This window comes from Hoplias malabaricus, chromosome 16, assembly GCF_029633855.1.
Source record: "Hoplias malabaricus isolate fHopMal1 chromosome 16, fHopMal1.hap1, whole genome shotgun sequence".
NCBI lineage: Eukaryota > Metazoa > Chordata > Actinopteri > Characiformes > Erythrinidae > Hoplias > Hoplias malabaricus.
In genome coordinates this window covers 1,079,727-1,100,634 of record NC_089815.1, presented here as the reverse complement: position 1 = coordinate 1,100,634, position 20,908 = coordinate 1,079,727, and the positions used below count along the sequence as shown (strand labels likewise).

The 20,908-nt window shown below is 46.1% G+C and overlaps 1 protein-coding gene across 1 annotated transcript in view; it reads right to left on the bottom strand.

Annotated features, from left to right (window-relative positions):
* cemip (cell migration inducing hyaluronidase 1) overlaps positions 1-20,908 on the bottom strand; it is a 137,120-nt gene that overhangs the window by 36,585 nt on the left and 79,627 nt on the right. Inside the window, 2 exon segments of the mRNA XM_066648131.1 lie at positions 13,724-13,915; positions 20,804-20,908. The exon segment at positions 20,804-20,908 is cut by the window's right edge and continues 43 nt beyond it. Coding sequence (XP_066504228.1) covers positions 13,724-13,915; positions 20,804-20,908 — 297 coding nt within the window.

Below are 20,908 nucleotides of genomic sequence, written 5' to 3'. Positions count from 1 at the left end.
CACACTCTATCAGATTTCTCACACACACACACACATCACATGAGCCATCAACACCCTGCCATGTGAACCCTAACTCTCATACCTATATATATATGTGTGTGTGTGTGTGTGTGTGTGTGTGTGTGTGCGTGTGAGAGCGAGAGAGATAGATAGAGAGAGAGAGAGAGAGAGAGAGAGAGAAAGAGAGAAACAGCTAGTGTCTCTCAAGCTCATACACACACACACACACACACACACACACACACACAAGTAAAATGACATCGCATCAACATTTCAGATCACATCCTGGTGTAAATGTAATGATGCTGTCAAGAATTGTCATGTCTAATGGAAGCATGATGCCTGTGTGTGTGTGTGTGTGTGTGTGTGTGTGTGTGTGTGTGTGTGCAAGAGAGTAAGGGAGAGAGAGAGACAGATGCGACTGTTGTTCCCGTCCTCCAGAGAACACAGAGTGTAAAATGAGTAGCTCGCGGCTTCCTGAGAAACATCTAATGACTCTCATTAAAGCAACAGTGCGGTGTTTTCGCTTGTTTTTTAAATGAGACGAAACGAACATGAAAAAATAAAGAGGACGACTACGAGACCACGAAGCTGTGGAGCAGGACGCAGAGACCCGGCTGTCACTCCACAGCCACAGCCCTTTCCCTAAAGACAACTCACACCACTCACTTTAGTTAGTGTCAGAATTCACTTACGGTTCACTTCCAGAGCCCAGAGTCCCTCAGGAATCCCCTCAGACCGGGACCTGAGGACTGGATCCAGCTTGGGACCCCGAGACCCTGGGGCTGTGTAGCAGTGAAAAACCCATGAGCCACTCCAGTGCAGTGTAAGTGAATACACTTGTGTATCACCATTAGTTTTTACACGAGTAATTACACGTAATCAAGTAGTAACCGTCCAACTACTCTGCTTTTACTACTTGTTATTACACGTTATTAAAGCAACTTAGAATAAAGTGAGACATAAACTACAACAGAGTGTAATGTCTAGTACAAACCAACACACACACACACACACACACACTGTATCTGTGAATTGTGGGGACATTACAGACGACCTAAGATATGGGATGTTTATTCTTGGGGCTCTACTGAATCAATAGGGAGCGGCAGGGACGGGGTGGTTTCCTACCCTCCTTGAATGTTACATAGTGCAGTTTCTGCAGTGCTGAGCCTGGATTAGCAATGACAGTGTCTCTATTCTCCCTCCTACAGCTCAGTGGAACATCACAATGATTTTGAAGCTGTAATTTTAAGGTAGAAATATTACATAGTGTAACTTTAACTTTTCCCTATGTACAACTAATTTAACACAAACTAAACATAACCCTCATTCTAACCTTCACCTGACCTTAAAGCATAATGATTCACACGGTGGGGTTCCCTATAAGGAAGAAAGGTCCCCACAACGTGATATATATTCCTTTTGCACAGGCACACACACAGACAGACAGACAGATACACACACACACACACACGCATAAACACGCTTGATTTGGGACACAGCTCATGTTTGGGCACAGCAGAGTGATGTGTCCTGGTCTGGAGAGGAGTCAAAACAAATTACAGCCAACAGGTAATGAGACTGTGACCTTTGGCCTTTGCTGAGGAGCAGACACTTAGTTGCTGAGGGGTGCACACACACACACACACACACACACACACACACACACACACACACACAAATGTCTGAGACATTAGAGGACTAAGAAAAAAACATATAGACCAAACACCAAGTGGGTTCTAGAAGTGTGTACGTGATTAGTTTGAAGAGTGCTGCTGTATAATAAGTAGGTAGGGTACTCTCTCTCTCTCTCTCTCTCTCTCTCTCTCTCCCTCTCTCTCTCACTATGTGTGTGTGTGTGTGTGTGTGTGTGTGTGTAAGTGCTTGACCCATATGTTCTTATTCAGTAATCACCACAGAGCAAATAGGGCTGGGTGCTAAGGATTTCACATCCATATTTGTATTACCATCTTTATGAGGACATTAATTGAATGTGTGTGTCACTGTACCTGGGTGATGCCACATTTACCTTAACCTCACCCCAACCTCAGACAAGCCTCAGAACACCTTCAGACAAGCCTCAGTAACCACAACAGTGTTGCATTTGTGGTGAAAAAAATATTCTGCAGATATCTTCATTTCTATTGCGGCTTCATGCTCTTCGGTCATTATTGGGACACCTCGTCCCCACAAGGAGACAAATACATGACACCAACAAAAATCACATTAAATCCACAATGTTTCAGGGTGAGAATATGAGGTGTCAAACCAAGACTATTAGAGCACAGAAAGTAAGCCAACACACAGGGTATTTATACACCTTATTACACAAGCGTGAAATCCACGTCACTGAATGAAACCCTAGACGTAAATCAAAAGCCTAGCCCTGAACCAATCCTTAACCCTAACCTCAAAAGTCGGCCTGAGCCTACACACAACGGTAACCCGTCATTTTATGTCTAGCTGCAGTAGCAAAGTGTATATCTCACTCATTTCTTCAGAGGAAATGTGTGTCTCACAGCCTTAAGCCTGATATCATGTTGTTTTACAGTGACTCCTTCAGTAAAGAGTCCAGATATTGAGCAGATAAGTAAATCTTTCTATCCTGAGGGTACACTACAGCTCATATTCATTGTCGTAATTCATATTTTATCATTCCATATTTAGCTGGTAAGGCCTTTGATCCAGGTTCTGACGTCCTGACCAATGGGAGGGTCTGCATGGTTGTGCTTATGTAGGCTGCACCTACAACATATTTAAAAGAATAATAAAAATGTGGTGAAGTAGTTCATTAGTAAAATAGTAATTATATTTATCTAATGCTTTTCTTGAGACACAGAGAACATTATATTCTTTGGAACATTCAGAAGTCACCTTAACTACTAAAGGCAATAGATAGCATCCACTTGGACAGTGCTCCAGCAGCCAATCATCACCAGTCCCCTTACTACACACTTGCGAGTAGTTACAGGGAGTGACCGGAGCGGTTTATTGAAGATGGGGACGGTCAGGAAGCCAGAAGGAGGCAGATTTAAACAGAAAGCAGTGTCACATCAGGCCCTACTCCTCTACAGGAGATGCCCCGGGGTCTTTAATGACCTCAGAGAGCGACCTCAGAGAGTCAGGACCTGTCTCGTCTACATTACAGTGCTGTTTATTCAGTACAGTGTCCCTGTCACTGCACTCAGGCATTGGGATCCAAACAGACCACAGAGACAGCGCCCTCTGTTGGCTCGACTGCCAGAACTCCCAGCACCACCCAAGCTTTCCAATGAAGAGCTCTCCCTTCCAGATACAGACCCAGACCTGCTCAGCGTCACTGGATCTGCACGTTCTGGTGCACAGATGCAAGCCGCAGTTGGATGTTATATTTATATCATTTTTTCTTTAATAACGCTGTATAATTAAAGATGCTGAAAAGTGCTGAGAAGATCACGCAGAGAGTCGAACATGATTTTAACACTCTTTTGTCACATTTTGAATACGACCATTAAAGGATAAGCACAAGCACACATTTGTGAGACAACACACACACACACACTTCACAGATAATCTCACACCAGCCTCAAAATTCACCGAGGACATGCGTCCTAATCTCAGCGCTCCTCAGAGCTGGGAACAGACACAGTTAGCTTTTAATAATCAACAGCTCGAGTGTGAGTGAAGACATGAATCACGGTGAGGAAATCTGGAGGAGGAGAAATGTCTGAACTCTGAATGACTGAGAGGAACGGAGAAGAGGAAAGTCTGAACACTTCGGAATTAACACTGGATTCATACTGGGGATTTACATAAAGGAGGAGAGAGATAGAGAGAGAGAGAGAGAGAGAGAGAGAGAGAGAGAGAGAGAGAGAGAGAGAGAGAAAGAGAGAGAGAGACAGAGAGAAGAGAGAGAGAGGCAGAGAGAGAAAGAGAGAGAGAGAGAGAGAGAGAGAGAGAAGAGAGAGAGACAGAGAGAGAGAGAGAGAAGAGAGAGAGAGAAAGAGAGAGAGAGAGAGAGAGAGAGAGAGAGAGAGAGAGAGATGAATTGAGAGAATATAAAGAGTGACGTCAGTTGAGATCTGTAGGCTGTGACGTATCTGTGATTTGAAGCCCTCTTGTTCAAAGAGTGTTTCTAAATATTGTTTTTAAATTGATGAAAATTCAACACTTTCTGCTGACCATCGTGGGCAGTGCTCATGGGAAATCTGAATAAATAAACGAATGGCAATCTAAAATAAGCATCAGCAGCATGTAAAATTTGAGCTCTGCTCCAGAGCCTCCACAGCTACAAGAATCCTGACCCAATATATAAGAGATAATCATTGACTTTATCGTATAGTCCGTATGACATAGAGTACAGGGTGGGCCATTCATATGGATACACCTTAATAAAGTGGGAATGGTTGGTGATATTAACTTCCTGTTTGTGGCACATTAGTATATGGGAGGGGGGAAACTTTGTAAGATGGGTGGTGACCATGGCGGCCATTTTGATGTCAGCCATTTTGGATCCAACTTTTGGTTTTTCAATGGGAAGAGGGTCATGTGACACATCAAACTTACTGGGAGTTTCCTTATAAATGGCCCACCCTGTATTTACACTGCAGGTATGAGCTCCTGTTCCTTTAAATGATAATGAGCCGCTCGCTGTTCACCCCGACCCCGAGCGCACAGCAGTGAGGAGCGAGGGGCAGAAGCTCTGGTTTTTAGCCGTTTTCACTCTGTTCTCTTTCTTCTCCGTTTTTACTCAGTGCTCTTATTTCTCCGCGCTCGTTGTGTCTGTTTTGCTGAGTTTAACCTCGTCTTTGGGCTCTCACATAAACACGGGTCCAGCGCTGTGATTGGACAGACTCAGACGAGGGGGCGGGGCCATTCTAAAGTCTCTGCACTTGATGTCAGCAGCGGAGCAGAATCAGAACAGGGATAAATCAGTGAGCAGCAAATAAACAAAAACAATGTGTGTGTAAAGCTCGAGAGTCTTTACGCTAACGAGAATATAATGAGATATATTCTCTCATTGACTGTAGAGCATACTCCATATGACATATATTATATATATACACACACTTAGACTGTATATATGATATATTTATTAGTAGTAATTTGTTGGACGGTGCTGCACATTAATTGTTTTGTTTTTGCATACAGACCTCGTCCAATGGGTTGAAGTCAGTAAAAAATCAGTAACTCAGCACTTAAAGAGTGAAGTGAACACTTACTGCTCACCCTGAGACTTCTTATCTCCCGACCCATCCTTTCACAGCCTCTGATCTCAAACGCCTCTCGCCACATCAAAACCCTCGGCGCGTCTTGCTTTGAACAGCTGTAATTTTTTACGCTTATTTTTGCCTCCTGAGGCACATTTCGGTTCGTCTCTAAAGGCACATCTGCATGAAAACTGAAAACAAAGGGGACACAGGGAATGGGTTCGTTTGCAAAAACAAAAAAACAATCCCGACTGGTCAGGGTCAGAACCTGACCACAGCCTCTTTCCCGAGTGGCGTAGCGCTCTAAGCATTGGCCCGATCTTCAGGAGGTTGTTGGTTGGAGATGTTTCATCCGTCCAAGGATCTGAGAGAGCGTCACTCTCTCTCTCTGTGAATTGTTAGAATGGCCCTCAAAGCTTTGTGAACACCTGCTCCTACAGTTCTTGCTTTGTACTCTTAATCCCCACTGGGAGGGAGTGCTTCGGGCCGAGGGGAAACCATCAGTGCAGTTTTACAGAGACGTGGCTCCAGGGGTCCGTCCAGGTGCCCCTGCCTTCACTAAAAGCCTCTTCTCCCAAAGGAGTCTGTCTATCTATTGCTTATTTTGATGTGTGAACCACTTTGGGTCTCCTCCTCTTGCTGTCTTTCTCTCTCCTCTCTCCATCAGTATCTCTCTTTCATTCTCCATTCTTTCTCACTCTTTCTCTCACTTACATTCCTCTTACTTTTTCTCTCTACCTCCCCCTCTCTTTATCTCATGCTCCCTACTTTCTATTTCTTTCTCTCTCTCATTCTCAGTTCTCCCCATTTCTCTTCCTCTCTCTCATTCTCTTTTTTCTCTCATAAAAAGGACAAGGGAAATGCTGTGTTTCTGAGATTCAGTGAAAGGAAAGCAGAAGGTGGATGTGTGCTGACGCCCTGATTCCAGCTCCCTCCCTCTCAGATGGCTCCCCTCCACGGTCCAGGACAGAGAAACCCAGGCGTACTTTCAAAGGCAGGCTGGCTGCTATAAAAATGCAAGAGGAAAGTAATGAATGCCGGAAAACTTGTTAGAACTGATAGGCGCCGGCTCTGTGCTGATGTGTTTTGTCAGCAGCTCTGAGCCACGCCATTTCTGCAGAATCAGGAGGATAAAGAAATGGAGAATAACAAAGATCACATTGTGGAGCAGAGCAACACGACATGGAAAACCAGAACTGCACTTACACCACTCTGCATTCACACTGCGCTCACTCACTCAGTCATCCAGTCACTCAGTCACTCAGTCACCCAGTCACTCACTCAGTCAGTCACTCAGTCACCCAGTCACTCACTCAGTCACCCAGTCACCCAGTCAGTCACTCAGTCACCCAGTCAGTCACCCAGTCACCCAGTCACTCACTCAGTCACTCAGTCACTCAGTCAGTCAGTCAGTCACCCAGTCACCCAGTCAGTCACTCAGTCACTCAGTCAGTCACCCAGTCACCCAGTCACTCACTCAGTCACTCAGTCACTCAGTCAGTCAGTCAGTCACCCAGTCACCCAGTCACTCACTCAGTCACTCAGTCACCCAGTCACTCACTCAGTCACTCAGTCACCCAGTCACTCACTCAGTCAGTCACTCACTCAGTCAGTCAGTCAGTCAGTCACTCAGTCAGTCACTCAGTCACCCAGTCACTCAGTCACTCACTCAGTCACTCACTCAGTCAGTCACTCACTCAGTCACTCAGTCAGTCAGTCACTCAGTCACCAAGTCACTCAGTCACTCACTCAGTCACTCAGTCACCCAGTCACTCAGTCACCCAGTCACCCAGTCAGTCACTCAGTCACTCAGTCAGTCAGTCACTCAGTCAGTCAGTCACCCAGTCACTCACTCAGTCAGTCACTCAGTCACCCAGTCACTAACTCAGTCACTCAGTCACTCAATCACTCAGTCACCCAGTCATTCAGTCAGTCAGTCACTCAGTCACTCAGTCACTCACTCAGTCAGTCACTCAGTCACTCACTCAGTCAGTCACTCAGTCAGTCACTCAGTCACCCAGTCACCCAGTCATTCAGTCAGTCACTCAGTCAGTCAGTCAGTCAGTCAGTCAGTCACTCACTCAGTTACTCAGTCACCCAGTCACTCACTCAGTCACTCAGTCACTCAATCACCCAGTCACCCAGTCACTCAGTCAGTCAGTCACTCACTCAGTCACCCAGTCACTCACTCAGTCAGTCAGTCACTCAGTCACTCAGTCACTCAGTCACCCAGTCATTCACTCAGTCACTCAGTCAGTCAGTTACTCAGTCACTCAGTCAGTCAGTCACTCACTCACTCACTCACTCAGGTTAGAGATTGGAGAAGGAGTCAGCACTGTGGCAAAAACAGCTGTGATGATTACCGCTGACCTTGTGCAGCTCTTTCTGAACTCTGATAAAGCAGCAGTGCTCTGAGAGCTGGCACAGGCTGGTTTCTGTGCGGAGGGAAAGGTGGAGGCCTGTGGTTTGTTGATAGCGTGGAAAAAGCTAGCGAGGATTTGCGTGCTTAATGAAAGGCAGGTAAAGCGAGAGCAGTGTTTTTGACCCAGGCGCCTGGAGGGGAGAGCAATTATAGCATCGTTTTTCCACACGGCTCCGTCTTGACAGAGGATCTTCGTCTGATGACAGCCGACGCGTGTTTGTTTTCTGTGCTTCTTTAACCTTTTGAAATCTGAGGAATTCTAATCCTCTTCGGCAGAAAAACACAAGGAGGAGCGCTACTCTCAGCTGCGTGGGCGACAGGTAAACCGTCACAGGTGGAGATAGCAGAGACCGGGATCAGAGTTACACCTGCATCCACGTCTGTGTGTATGTGTACAATTAATATATCACTCTGTTTATACACTCACTTAATGAGGACTTGTCTTTGTGGGAACCTCCAGCTTGTTTTAAGGTGAAGGAATTTTTTAAGGTAGGGTTAGGGTCTTGGTTTGGGTTAAGGTTAATGCAGAGACACAGACAGAAGGAAATTCATGGTGAGAGGTTTGCTCACACATTAGTTTGAATGCAGTGGCGGATGCTGGTCTTTCAAGGAGGGGAAGCTCAGTTTCGGCCTACATTATAAAATGTGTCGGTTTATTTATACGTAAATTCTACCCTCCGTTCCTTTTTAAGAAAATGATCTGTGACCCTGTCGTACCAACAAGGCGTCTTTACCAGGGACTTGACTAGTGTCCTCTCAATGGCCAGCAGAGCTAGGCTTAAACGGCCTTGGCCCATGTGAAGTGTGTCCGCCTGTGCTCCCACGGATCTTTACACCAAAGGATCGCTGATTCGCTCATTTCACTGTCAATCAATAAGGGATTCAGCCTCAGACAGATCATCCAATCATCACGCAGAAGCTGAGCGTCCGGGCCAGCCGAGGCCAGCCCACTGCCCCATAGACCCCCAGAGACGCTGAGCGTCCGATGGACGGGACAAAGCCCAGTATTTATCCAATGACTCGTCTCGTTTCACTGCACTTCACTGCTTCGCTATTGAACTCTGTGGACGTCCTCACTGTTTAAAGCACTGTGAAGCTGTGGGAATGATTGAGAGGAAAGCCGCATCTTTACCAGTGATAAGAAGCTGATTCTGAACAAAAGCGGAGCGCGTTGTAGTCCATATTTATTCAATGACATGTACACAACAGTATATATTTGATCACTTATTTTTTTTTTACATTTTAGGGGAAGCTGAGTTTCCCTTGCAGTCTTAGAGCAATCGCCACTGTTTGAATGCATATAAACTACATAGTGCACTTCACACATTAAAATACTAATTCTACTGCACCACCTCATAGTGCTTCATAGTGTGGAGAATCATGTTTGGGACTCAGAACTAGTGTTTTGATGCTGTAATTGCAAAGTGACCAACACAAGTTTAAACGCTCACAACGGCGTAGGGCACTTACCCAGACTCTGACTAAATGTAGGAGCATGAATTGGCCTTTACAGCTACATCAGGGTAGCATTTACAGAAAAGTTAATGGTATGTCTACACAAAGTGAATGGAAGCCTATATAATGTCCCCTAAATTCACAGTTCCATGAGTGTGTATCTGTTTGTGTGCAACATGAAACGGATGAGAGAGGTCCAGAGCTCAGCAACATCCAGACAAGAGCAGGTCAATGCCTAACATGAGCTGTGCATCAACAGGTGAGCGACAATCTCTGACACCAGCAGAGAGAGGTGTTCCTAATAAAGTGACCAGCACATTTACTTTGACTGACTGCAGGAACTCAGATGAACTTAGCACTTTTTACCACTTTGCTGCTTTTTATGCAACATGGAAAACGCTCCGAGAGCACTTTCCCACATTCTCTCGCCCCCGGTGGAGAGCGAACGAGGGGTCAGAGGGGAACCTTTCCAAAATATGCAAGCAAACAGATTCCTCCACACAAAACTGCATCCATCTTCTACATAATAGCAGCTTATGTCACCAAAGTGCTGAAAGCTATTGGACTTTATTTGGCTTTGATAGGTTTTTGGCACCAGCTGCACCCTGTAGCTTCCAGTCTCAGGGAACGACAAGCCCAAACACAAGGGTGAGAATTTCACACAGCGGTTTGACACCTCTGTTTATTTCCTCATAAACATGCCATGGTTTCCACTCTAATCTGATACAACACACTCCAGGACCGAAAATCATTATCTCTCTGAAGGATAGAGGGGGCAGACTGCACACACAGAGCTCAGGACGAGATAGAGTCCATACAGAGGGCTGAGGACGAGACAGAGCCAACACGCAGAGCTCAGGACGAGACAGAGCCCACACACAGAGCTCAGGATGAGACAGAGTCCACACACAGAGCTCAGGACGAGACAGTCCACACAGAGCTCAGGACGAGACAAAGTCCACACAGAGCTGAGGACGAGACAGTCCACACAGAGCTCAGGACAAGACAGAGTCCACACAGAGCTGAGGACGAGACAGAATCCACACACAGAGCTGAGGACGAGACAGAGTAAATACACAGAGCTGAGGACAAGACAGAGTCCACACACAGAGCTCAGGACTAGACAGAGTAAACACACAGAGCTCAGGACGAGACAGAGTCCACACACAGAGCTCAGGACTAGACAGAGTAAACACACAGAGCTCAGGACATGACAGAGTAAACACACAGAGCTCAGGACTAGACAGAGTAAACACACAGAGCTCAGGACTAGACAGAGTCCACACACAGAGCTCAGGACTAGACAGAGTAAACACACAGAGCTCAGGACTAGACAGAGTAAACACACAGAGCTCAGGACTAGACAGAGTAAACACACAGAGCTCAGGACTAGACAGAGTAAACACACAGAGCTCAGGACTAGACAGAGTCCACACACAGAGCTCAGTACTAGACAGAGTAAACACACAGAGCTCAGGACTAGACAGAGTAAGCACACAGAGCTCAGGACGAGACAGAGTCCACAAACAGAGCTCAGGACTAGACAGAGTAAACACACAGAGCTCAGGACTAGACAGAGAAAACACACAGAGCTCAGGACTAGACAGAGTAAACACACAGAGCTCAGGACTAGACAGAGTCCACACACAGAGCTCAGGACTAGACAGAGTAAACACACAGAGCTCAGGACTAGACAGAGTAAACACACAGAGCTCAGGACTAGACAGAGTAAACACACAGAGCTCAGGACTAGACAGAGTAAACACACAGAGCTCAGGACTAGACAGAGTCCACACACAGAGCTCAGTACTAGACAGAGTAAACACACAGAGCTCAGGACTAGACAGAGTAAGCACACAGAGCTCAGGACGAGACAGAGTCCACAAACAGAGCTCAGGACTAGACAGAGTAAACACACAGAGCTCAGGACTAGACAGAGAAAACACACAGAGCTCAGGACTAGACAGAGTAAACACACAGAGCTCAGGACTAGACAGAGTAAGCACACAGAGCTCAGGACGAGACAGAGTCCACAAACAGAGCTCAGGACTAGACAGAGTAAACACACAGAGCTCAGGACTAGACAGAGAAAACACACAGAGCTCAGGACTAGACAGAGTAAACACACAGAGCTCAGGACTAGACAGAGTCCACACACAGAGCTCAGGACTAGACAGAGTCCACACACAGAGCTCAGGACTAGACAGAGTCCACACACAGAGCTCAGGACGAGACAGAGTCCACACACAGAGCTCAGGACTAGACAGAGTCCACACACAGAGCTCAGGACTAGACAGAGTCCACACACAGAGCTCAGGACGAGACAGAGTCCACACACAGAGCTCAGGACAAGACACAGTCCACACACAGAGCTAAGGACGAGACAGCGTCCACACACAGAGGTGAGGACGAGACAGAGTCCACACACAGAGCTCAGGACTAGACAGAGTCCACACACAGAGCTCAGGACGAGACAGAGTCCACACAGAGCTCAGGACTAGACAGAGTCCAACTCAAAATATAGGTCAAAGAAGAGAATATTTTTATAATTACCACCATCATCATTTTCTCCCTATGACTGTGATTGCACTTCCCACCCAGTCCCTCTGGGTCGCCATGACGACATCCCAGCGACAGACAGCATGCCATTGGTGGAAATCTACAGCCCTCACACTGATGCTTATTCCCTTAAAGCCCTTCAGTGCAGAGCTCAGCTCATGAGTGACTTCACCTCCCTTCTCCCCGTTCCTCTTCTGTGGTGTTTTTCAAACTTTTTCGGCTTGTTATGAATCTCATTAAAAATTACACATTTGTCACAGAGTAGTTTTGTTCCAGGAGTGCGTGCTGAAGGTTCTGATTTATCCACATGGGTTTTAGAGTGTTATTTATTATAAAATCATTCAGTGAAATGTGTTCTGTTCTGTTTTCAGTCAAATTTCCATGCTATTTTTAAATATAAAATTAAGACTCGTGGGTTTTTTGACTGATACATTTGCTGAAGGATTTATCTGGGATTGTCTACGCTCTCTTCAAAATCCACTTGTGAGATTCCTACCCCTAATTCTTCAGTAACATTTGAAGAAATGTATATTGCTCATAAGCTGACAAAAGCAGAACGAAAAAAATATATTTGTATGAAGTAAGTGACTTTAACTTTTCATTTGGGTGTTTATTCATTCATCTTCTGTAGTGGCTTCATCCTTAACATTTCACATATTCACCCAGTCACTCACACACTCACCCAGTCACTCACACACTCACTCAGTCACTCACACACTCACTCAGTCACTCACTCACTCACACCTGTGGACAGTTTCACACATTCACTCAGTCACTCACACACTCACCCAGTCACTCACACACTCACCCAGTCACTCACACACTCACACCTGTGGACAGTTTCACACACTCACCCAGTCACTCACACACTCACCCAGTCACTCACACACTCACACCCGTGGGCAGTTTCACACACTCACCCAGTCACTCACACACTCACACCTGTGGACAGTTTCACACACTCACCCAGTCACTCACACACTCACACCTGTGGACAGTTTCACACACTCACCCAGTCACTCACACCTTTAGAGAATTTAATGTACTCACCCTGTCACTCACACACTCCTCCATTCACTCACTCACTCACACCTATAGAGTATGGCAAACACTCACTCAGTCACTCACACCTTTGGACAGTTTCACACACTCACCCAGGCACTCACACATGTGTGTTGGACTGTTGGAGGACACCCACACAGACACAGAGAGAACACACCACACTCCTCAAAGAGAGTAACCTGAGGAGAGGATCAAACCCAGGACCTTGAGACGCTGCAACAGGATATGTCTGTGTTACTCCTGAAAGTACGACACATGACATGTTTATTGCTTGTGTATGTTAATGTTACATAGCAGGGGTCAACCATTACCACGTTGTGATTTATAACCGAACTAAAGCCCACTGCCCCCGGCTGTGTCAGGGCAGCATTGGTGCAGTTACCATGTCTTTAGAAGCTCTTTTCTTGGTCTTGGTCGTGTTCATCGAGTTCAAGGACACACGCCAAACTCCTTGGATAGAAATTTCAGCGACATGAAAAATGATCACACAAATATTTCACCTCCTCTGAACTGCTGCTGTCAGTCTCTCAACTTAAGAGGAGTGTGTTGCTGCCTAAGGGCTGATTACTATCACAAATACATCAATCCAAAAGCCCAAATTATTATCCAAAGAGTCTTAAAAGGGTGGGAAAGCTCCACAGAGCTCAAATGGCTGAGTGTATTCTGCTTTAAATGTTATTAAATCTTAATATATCTTTGGTAGAATATGGTTTCCACCGTTTCCACTTGCTCATAAACACCTCATATTAAAACCCACACTCCTGCTTTGCCTGCACATGCTGGCCTGCGTAATATAGACCTACACAAAATAGCACATTAGTGTGAAGGGTAAGGCTGATGTGTAACTTGCTGCAATCAATTTCCAGTCCTCTTTGTGTGAGTGGAGCCAAATGGATATGGATATGAAATATTAACATAAACAACACAATTGCAGGAGTTGTTTCAGCAACTGCAGCAGGCTAACACTCTCTCCCCCAGCTCCTCCTCTGAGCTGAATGCAAGCAGAAAGGCTAGAAATGTGAGAGACACTGACCTTCCACTTTGACCTGGTGTTTGGAGCAGGTTGGACAGGGCAGGACAGTAAACTCTTCTGATTGGAGCATTGAGTAATCAGTGCTGGCCACGACAAGTCGGTCTCCCGGTCTCCAGCCCTGGGCTTCATCTGCCAGGTCCAGGATAGTGCAGTTGGAGCGTGTGTCTATGGAGATGGAAGCCTGAGGACGGACTGCACACACACACACACACACACACACACACACACACACACACACATTATTATGTATTCATATTTCATACCCTCACATGCAGAAGTGTGAAAGCGTGTCTTAAAGGAGCAATCAGCCGTTTTCGATTCTTCTACGTGTTAAAAAAAAAACGGCTTTTATACTGACATCTAGTGGCGTGACTGTATCTGAGGTTCCGTACTAAGTCTGTTTTAACCATGCCCTACCTCACAAAAGGAACCCACTTTGTGGCACATAAAATGGTTCACGAGGAGCTTGAACAAGGAGCATTTTATCGAAGAAATGTAATCATATTTAATCAGTGTCATAATTATTCTTTGCTACTTTTTTTGTGGAAAATGACTGATTCCACCTTTAAAAATCACAAAAACAGTTTTACACACTCAATAAAACAGAAAGCATTTACACACATTCCAAAGGAATTTCACAGCTTTTTCACTGGTTTGTTGATTACAAAATATTCACGCAATGTAAACTTTTGTGGCTGGAGTTTCTACAAACTGACAAGTAGATAAGGATATGAAGGCCTGTGAGTTGGCTGTGTTTTCTCTCTCTCACTCACACACACACACACAACCAGTTGGGTCATCAGGTTAGAGCAGTGATAATTAAACCTCGTACAACTGATGATAAACATGGACCACCACAGCTTTACCCTTGCGCTGACATTTGGAATTCATAAGAAATGAATAAAGAGGGAGAGGGAGGGCAATGCGTGTTGATCTGTGGAGGAACCACAGACCTAAATCATGAAGATTGAATCTGTGGAGGAAGGGTGAAGCCCAGTGCTGGAGCCCAGTGTGAGGAGGGGGTATTAGGTGGTGGGAAATGATGTTATATTAAAGCTGAAGTGGTGGCAGGATGAAGTATAATACACAACAGCTTCGGGTCCAGTGTTCTCCAGGGGTAGAGACAGAGGAACCGAGGGAAGCTTGTTTCTATAATTACTGCCCTTCCTTCTTTCTCTCCGTTCCTTCTCCGGAGGTAGTAATTAGTCCAGATTTTGTTTGACTTATCCAATAGAAACTTGCGGAAATCCACACCCTGCAATCTTCTCCTTTCTCCAAACGCGCAACGTGCTACTGTTCACACTCAGTGTGATCTATTATCACGTTTGGTCTCTGAGAAATCACACGTCCCTGTGGAGCAATTCAGCACCTGAAGGTTAATTATCCAACTCAAACGCACTGCTTGACCTAAGCTTTTTGGAGAGCTGCTCCTTTCATGTTTCTTCGGAAACTGCTGGTATTCATCAGGAACTTTTCCCTCTACACTTCTGGGAAAGCTTTAGACTAGATGCTTGAATATTTCTGTGAACATTTGGTGGCATTTAGCCTTGAGAATGTGAGTGGGATGATTATGGTCCTGGATCAGCTCCATTGATCCACAGCCCAATTCTAGGAATATAGCAAATGCCTATAACACATGCTATCAGCGGGCATGGTGATCTAGGATCATGTGCAGTTGCTCCAGACCATCCCATTCTATTGTTTAATAGCTTTCATTTCTTTTGCATTAGGTCCGGTATCATGATGCTACGGTTGGTTATTTTCAATTCACATGTGGTCACCGCAGATAGTAATGAATGTTTGGCCTAAATTTAGCCCAAATGTGGCCCAACTTTTATCGTGAATGACGTCGTTAACTACGGTGGAGTTGAGGCAGCCAGACTCACCCTGAGTCAATGCAGAGTGTCATGTGTCTTTTGACGGTTCCAGCACTTGTCTGGGTCAGATGTTGGGCCAAACATTGATTTCATCTAGATATGTTACATAACACCTGGCCCAACATCTGGCCCAGACAACACATGCCATAACCGCAAAGTCAAGCCCGGCTCATGATTTTTGTGCAAGTCTGGCCCACACCACACTTCCTAGTGCCATAACTGAGGCGTACGAGCCAAAACTGAGACAGCTCTGGCCAAAATGTGTCTACTATGTGGGGTGTGTGCCATTAGGATATCAAGGTTTATGCCATTGGCGCTGATCTGAATCTGGTCCTGGACACACAGGCCCAAAGTCTCACATAGTTTTAAAATCCTGCCTCTTTAGAGAGAACCTAAATATTGAACTTTTTTAATAGAATCACTGAAAGTTGTAGTAGTTCTCTTTGCTTACTGACTCTCAAGGCCTATTAAATCTAACGATTATTAACATATTTCAAAGCCAGCATGGGTACAGCTATATCAACCTCTCCACAGGGCAGAACACACACTTTCCCAATGACTAATTGATTGCGCTGAGAGTGAACGATACAGCAGGCAACATTCAGAGAACAGAGACGACGGCAGGGCGCAGACTCCAGCCTCTTCTAATGGACGAATTAGCTGCACAAAGAACTAACACAATGGCTACCTCAGGAGAATGAGTGACCGGTGGCTTTAAACTTTCCTTTTAACGTGCCACGAATATTAAATGAACATTGAATATTAGAAATATTATAATGAATATTATCGTAATTCAAAGCCGTGCCCCCAGCATGGGGGGGATTATCTTGAAATGCCACAGCTTTTCAAAATTCAAAAGTGCACACATGATTTTTTTCTCGAACTGATCCGGGACCAGTCTTGGACTCTGGGTTCCTGCTGTGTGTTATTGTGTCTGTATGATTTGAGCAGACCCTGTGTCAGTGATAAAAGCTTAATCCCGGTACAAATGCTCTTTCCATTAAAGCACGCCACGCTGACAGTGATCAAAAATGGACTCCAGGCGCTAAATTGCTCGGCAGGCTTTGACATAGGCTTTTCTTGATGACTAAAAACGCATAATTGATCACCCTGAGAGTGAGTGATACCGCGTGGGACATTTAGAGGAAGGAGAAGACGGCAGGATGTAGATTTCTACCCTTTCTAATGGGTAACGTTATGTTAGCAGAGCTGACTGATGTTAGCAAATGTCTGTGAGACTTATAAGTAAGCTACAGTTTGGAAAATAAAGAAATAATCACTGTTGTTCATTTCTCTTCTATGATTTGGAATATGGAACCCATGTTGACAAACTGAGCTCTTCGTCATGTTCCTCAGACCCTGAACAGAGCTTGCAGGGTGGAATGGAGCATCTTCCTGCTGAAGGAGGTCACTGGCATTACAGCATACCACTGCGATGTATGGGTGGGCCTGGCAGGGGTGTTTCTAGACTACATGGCGTACTGGGGCACACACAGGGCTTATGTTATGTTGGGTGGTGGTGTAACACATATATTTCCTGACTGTTTGTTTAGTGGTGTATTATGAATTGCTGGTAGATTATTACCCAAATATATCACTATGACCGATAACTACCTGTCTGTCGCGTAGCATTTCTATTAAATGTTTGTGTATTTTCTCTGGCATTTGAAAAGGCACTGGGGCATTATGGGAAATGTAGTGCCTGTAGTGAATTTGCGTGGTATGTCCTATAGTTCTGTTCAGCAATAAATGGATAAACTGGATACAATTACATTTTTACCACCATGGTTTTACTGAGGCACAGCAACATTTTACAGAGCCACATGCTTCAGTAAATTGGGTCTAGTCACGCCCCCAGGACTTTGCCAGTGTTTAGGGAGCTGATATGTGTCAAAGTACTGTCCACATGAACGCCTTCAAACTACATCGGCTCGCTTGCCTTCTTCTAATGATGCATCCTGGTGCCATCTCTACCCCAGGTCAGCCATGCACACATACGCCTAGCTGTCCAAATGATGGAAAAGAAAATGATTCTTCTGACCACCTACTTTCATCGCTCCACTGTCCAGTTCTGACGCTCACACATCCTACATAGACTCTTTTAGTTGTTGACAGGGGTCGGCATGGGCGTTCTGCTGGGCCTGCGTCGGCTCAGCCCCATCCTATGTGCTCTGGTTCATCGGCCATCTTTCCTGATAAACCACTGCAAACCAAGAGCTGTGTTGGAGAATCTCTGACCCAAATGACCATCACAAGGTGGCCCTTGGCAAAGATCCTCGCTCTGAATGTTCACTCTCTCCCTGATATACGCGCCCCAGCCCAACCCCACCCCATTTGGCAGAGGCTAGTGTGACCAGACAATGGTTTTAACTTCACCTGTTAGTGGATTTTAATCTAGTGGCTGAAGTGAGCTGAATTTGCGAACAGTTTTCAGAAGCATTATGGTGCGCTGTCACGCGTCGGTTTGAGTAAGGGTTTAAAATGTCAGGGATTTTAAAGGGGCTTTTAGCACATACGCCCACCCACACAGCGTTAAGAAAGGGGGATGCGCAGAGTGTTTTAGGGTTTTCCGGAAAGCTTTCACATCTATTTTTAACCAAGCTTAAATCGACAAAGAACATGCGGCTAAGTGCCGGAGCAGCTGGAAAACGGTTAACGTCTGTCAGAGCTGACCTTGGGCTCCTTCCCGCTTGTCTGAATCAGGAGCTGGAGAAAAGAGCCTTTTTACTCGGCTGACTCCACGGCGCTTTCTTAACCTCTGACTGTGGCTTCATCCGAGTGAATATGTATTGTCAGCTCGACAGGCTGTGTGCGCTTTGAAACGGATTCTAGCAGTAAGTTCCAGCTTCCATCAGCATCAAAACCAGTTTCCTGACTCTCAGTTCTCTTCCCAAACCACAGCAAGACCATGACTCATGAAGTTCATAAAGAATAGAGAATACAGTCTGTAGATCTGCGCTGGAGAGAGGCCTGCTGTGTCGCTGTGTGCCGGTGTTGGTGCTGTTTGACCTGCTCTTTATCTCATTCTCAGGTGCAACAATTTGTCTCTACTCTGGAGGTCAAGAACTTGTGCAACATTCTGTTTTTGAATTAAAATAGTTCGTCAAACATCAGCCACAGTGTAAAATGTGTCTGCACCAACACTAGGTATTCAGTCATTCGTAGGTGCTTATCCAGTTCAGGGTCACGGTGGGTCCAGAGCAAAGCAGGGACACACCCTGGAGGGATCGCCAGTCCTTCACAGGGTGACACATACTCACACATTTACTCACACACTCAAACCTATGGACACTTTTGAGTCTCCAATCCACCTACCAACATGTGTTTTTGGAACGTGGGAGGAAACCAGAGCACCTGGAGGAAACCAGAGCACCCGGAGGAAACCCACGCAGACACAGGGAGAACACACCACACTGCTCACAGACAGTCACCCGGAGGAAACCCACGCAGACACAGAGAGAACACACCACACTCCTCACAGACAGTCACCCGGAGGAAACCCACGCAGACACAGGGAGAAAACACCACACTCCTCACAGACAGTCACCCGGAGGAAACCCACGCAGACACAGGGAGAACACACCACACTCCTCACAGACAGTCACCCGGAGGAAACCCACGCAGACACAGAGAGAACACACCACACTCCTGACAGACAGTCACCCAGGGGAAACGCACGCAGACACAGGGAGAACACACCACACTCCTCACAGGCAGTCACCCGGAGGAAACCCACGCAGACACAGGGAGAACACACCACACTCCTCACAGACAGTCACCCGGAGGAAACCCACGCAGACACAGAGAGAACACACCACACTCCTCACAGACAGTCACCCGGAGGAAACCCACGCAGACACAGGGAGAACACACCACACTCCTGACAGACAGTCACCCAGGGGAAACCCACGCAGACACAGGGAGAACACACCACACTCCTCACAGGCAGTCACCCGGAGGAAACCCACGCAGACACAGGGAGAACACACCACACTCCTCACAGACAGTCACCCGGAGGAAACCCACGCAGACACAGGGAGAACACACCACACTCCTCACAGACAGTCACCTGGAGGAAACCCACGTAGACACAGAGAGAACACACCACACTCCTCACAGACAGTCACCCAGAGGAAACCCACACATTAATTATTATTAAAGAAATTAACACATTAATGTCCTAGGTTAATATTGACAGCACTAATGACTGTCCACAACGGGAAATGCACTTTAAGGTAACTGAACTCACTTATAACAGAGGGGCAATTCATGTTGGCACACAGACATCAAAAAAGGTAAAAAATAGACAGGACAATAAGAATTTTATATATGATCTTTTGAGACAGAAGTGTCCACAGACGTCTGGACTGTAATGTACTGTGATGAATGGTGGAGACCGTACGGGTCCTTACAGGCTTCTCACACCAACTATGCCTCGGTGGAGACCACACCCCTGTGAGGTCTGGAGGGCTGGTGTAGTCGTGTGCATGTTTGGGCCGGTCTGCTCGTGTCACTTTATGGCTCACTGCCCTCTTCACAACCAGATCAGGGTGGTTCGGGAGTGTCTGGCACAAGCTGGCGGTCGGGAGTTCAGGAGCGATCGGATCGGATCAGCGTGTTGATACAGTGCCCAGTACCGCAGAGATGGAGATAAGAATACCTGGAGCGGAGGCTTGGAAGTGTTCCCTCAGGATTAGTTTTCTCAGTGAGAGAGGCCTGAGCATGAATCTGATGTGACTCAGCAAGTTTGAAACAATCTCGCCTTCATGCACCAGCCATGTTTCATTCTTATGAAATCTTTCTTATTTGTTCTTAGAAACATGAAAATAGCCTCATTTTGATGTGTTAGCATCCTCTACAGATCTGTGGGACGCAGGCTTTTTAACTCTACGCTGGAACAGTGCTGTGAGGATGGCGCTGATGGCATACGGACCTGAGAAGATTAGTGAGGTCAGGTGCAGAATTGTTCTGGATCTCACACACCGCTCTAACTTATCCCAACGTTGCTGGATGAGGTTCCTTCACCTTGAAATGTAATGATTTTCATCGTGGGGATATGATTATTTTCCCCATAAGGGCAACGAGACCCCACAAACTGAGTATCTGAACTCATTTAATCCCCACAATGTGATGAATATCTAGACCACACACACACAGACATGCTCTCAGTGATGGGTACAATATGTTCCCCACCGGCACCTACCCAGTTTGCCGCAGAGAAAGCGGACCCGGTAGTTGTGGCAGATTCCTTCCGGCTGGTCTTTGTTGAGGCACACGAAGCCGTATTTTCTGTCAAACTTGGAGAACA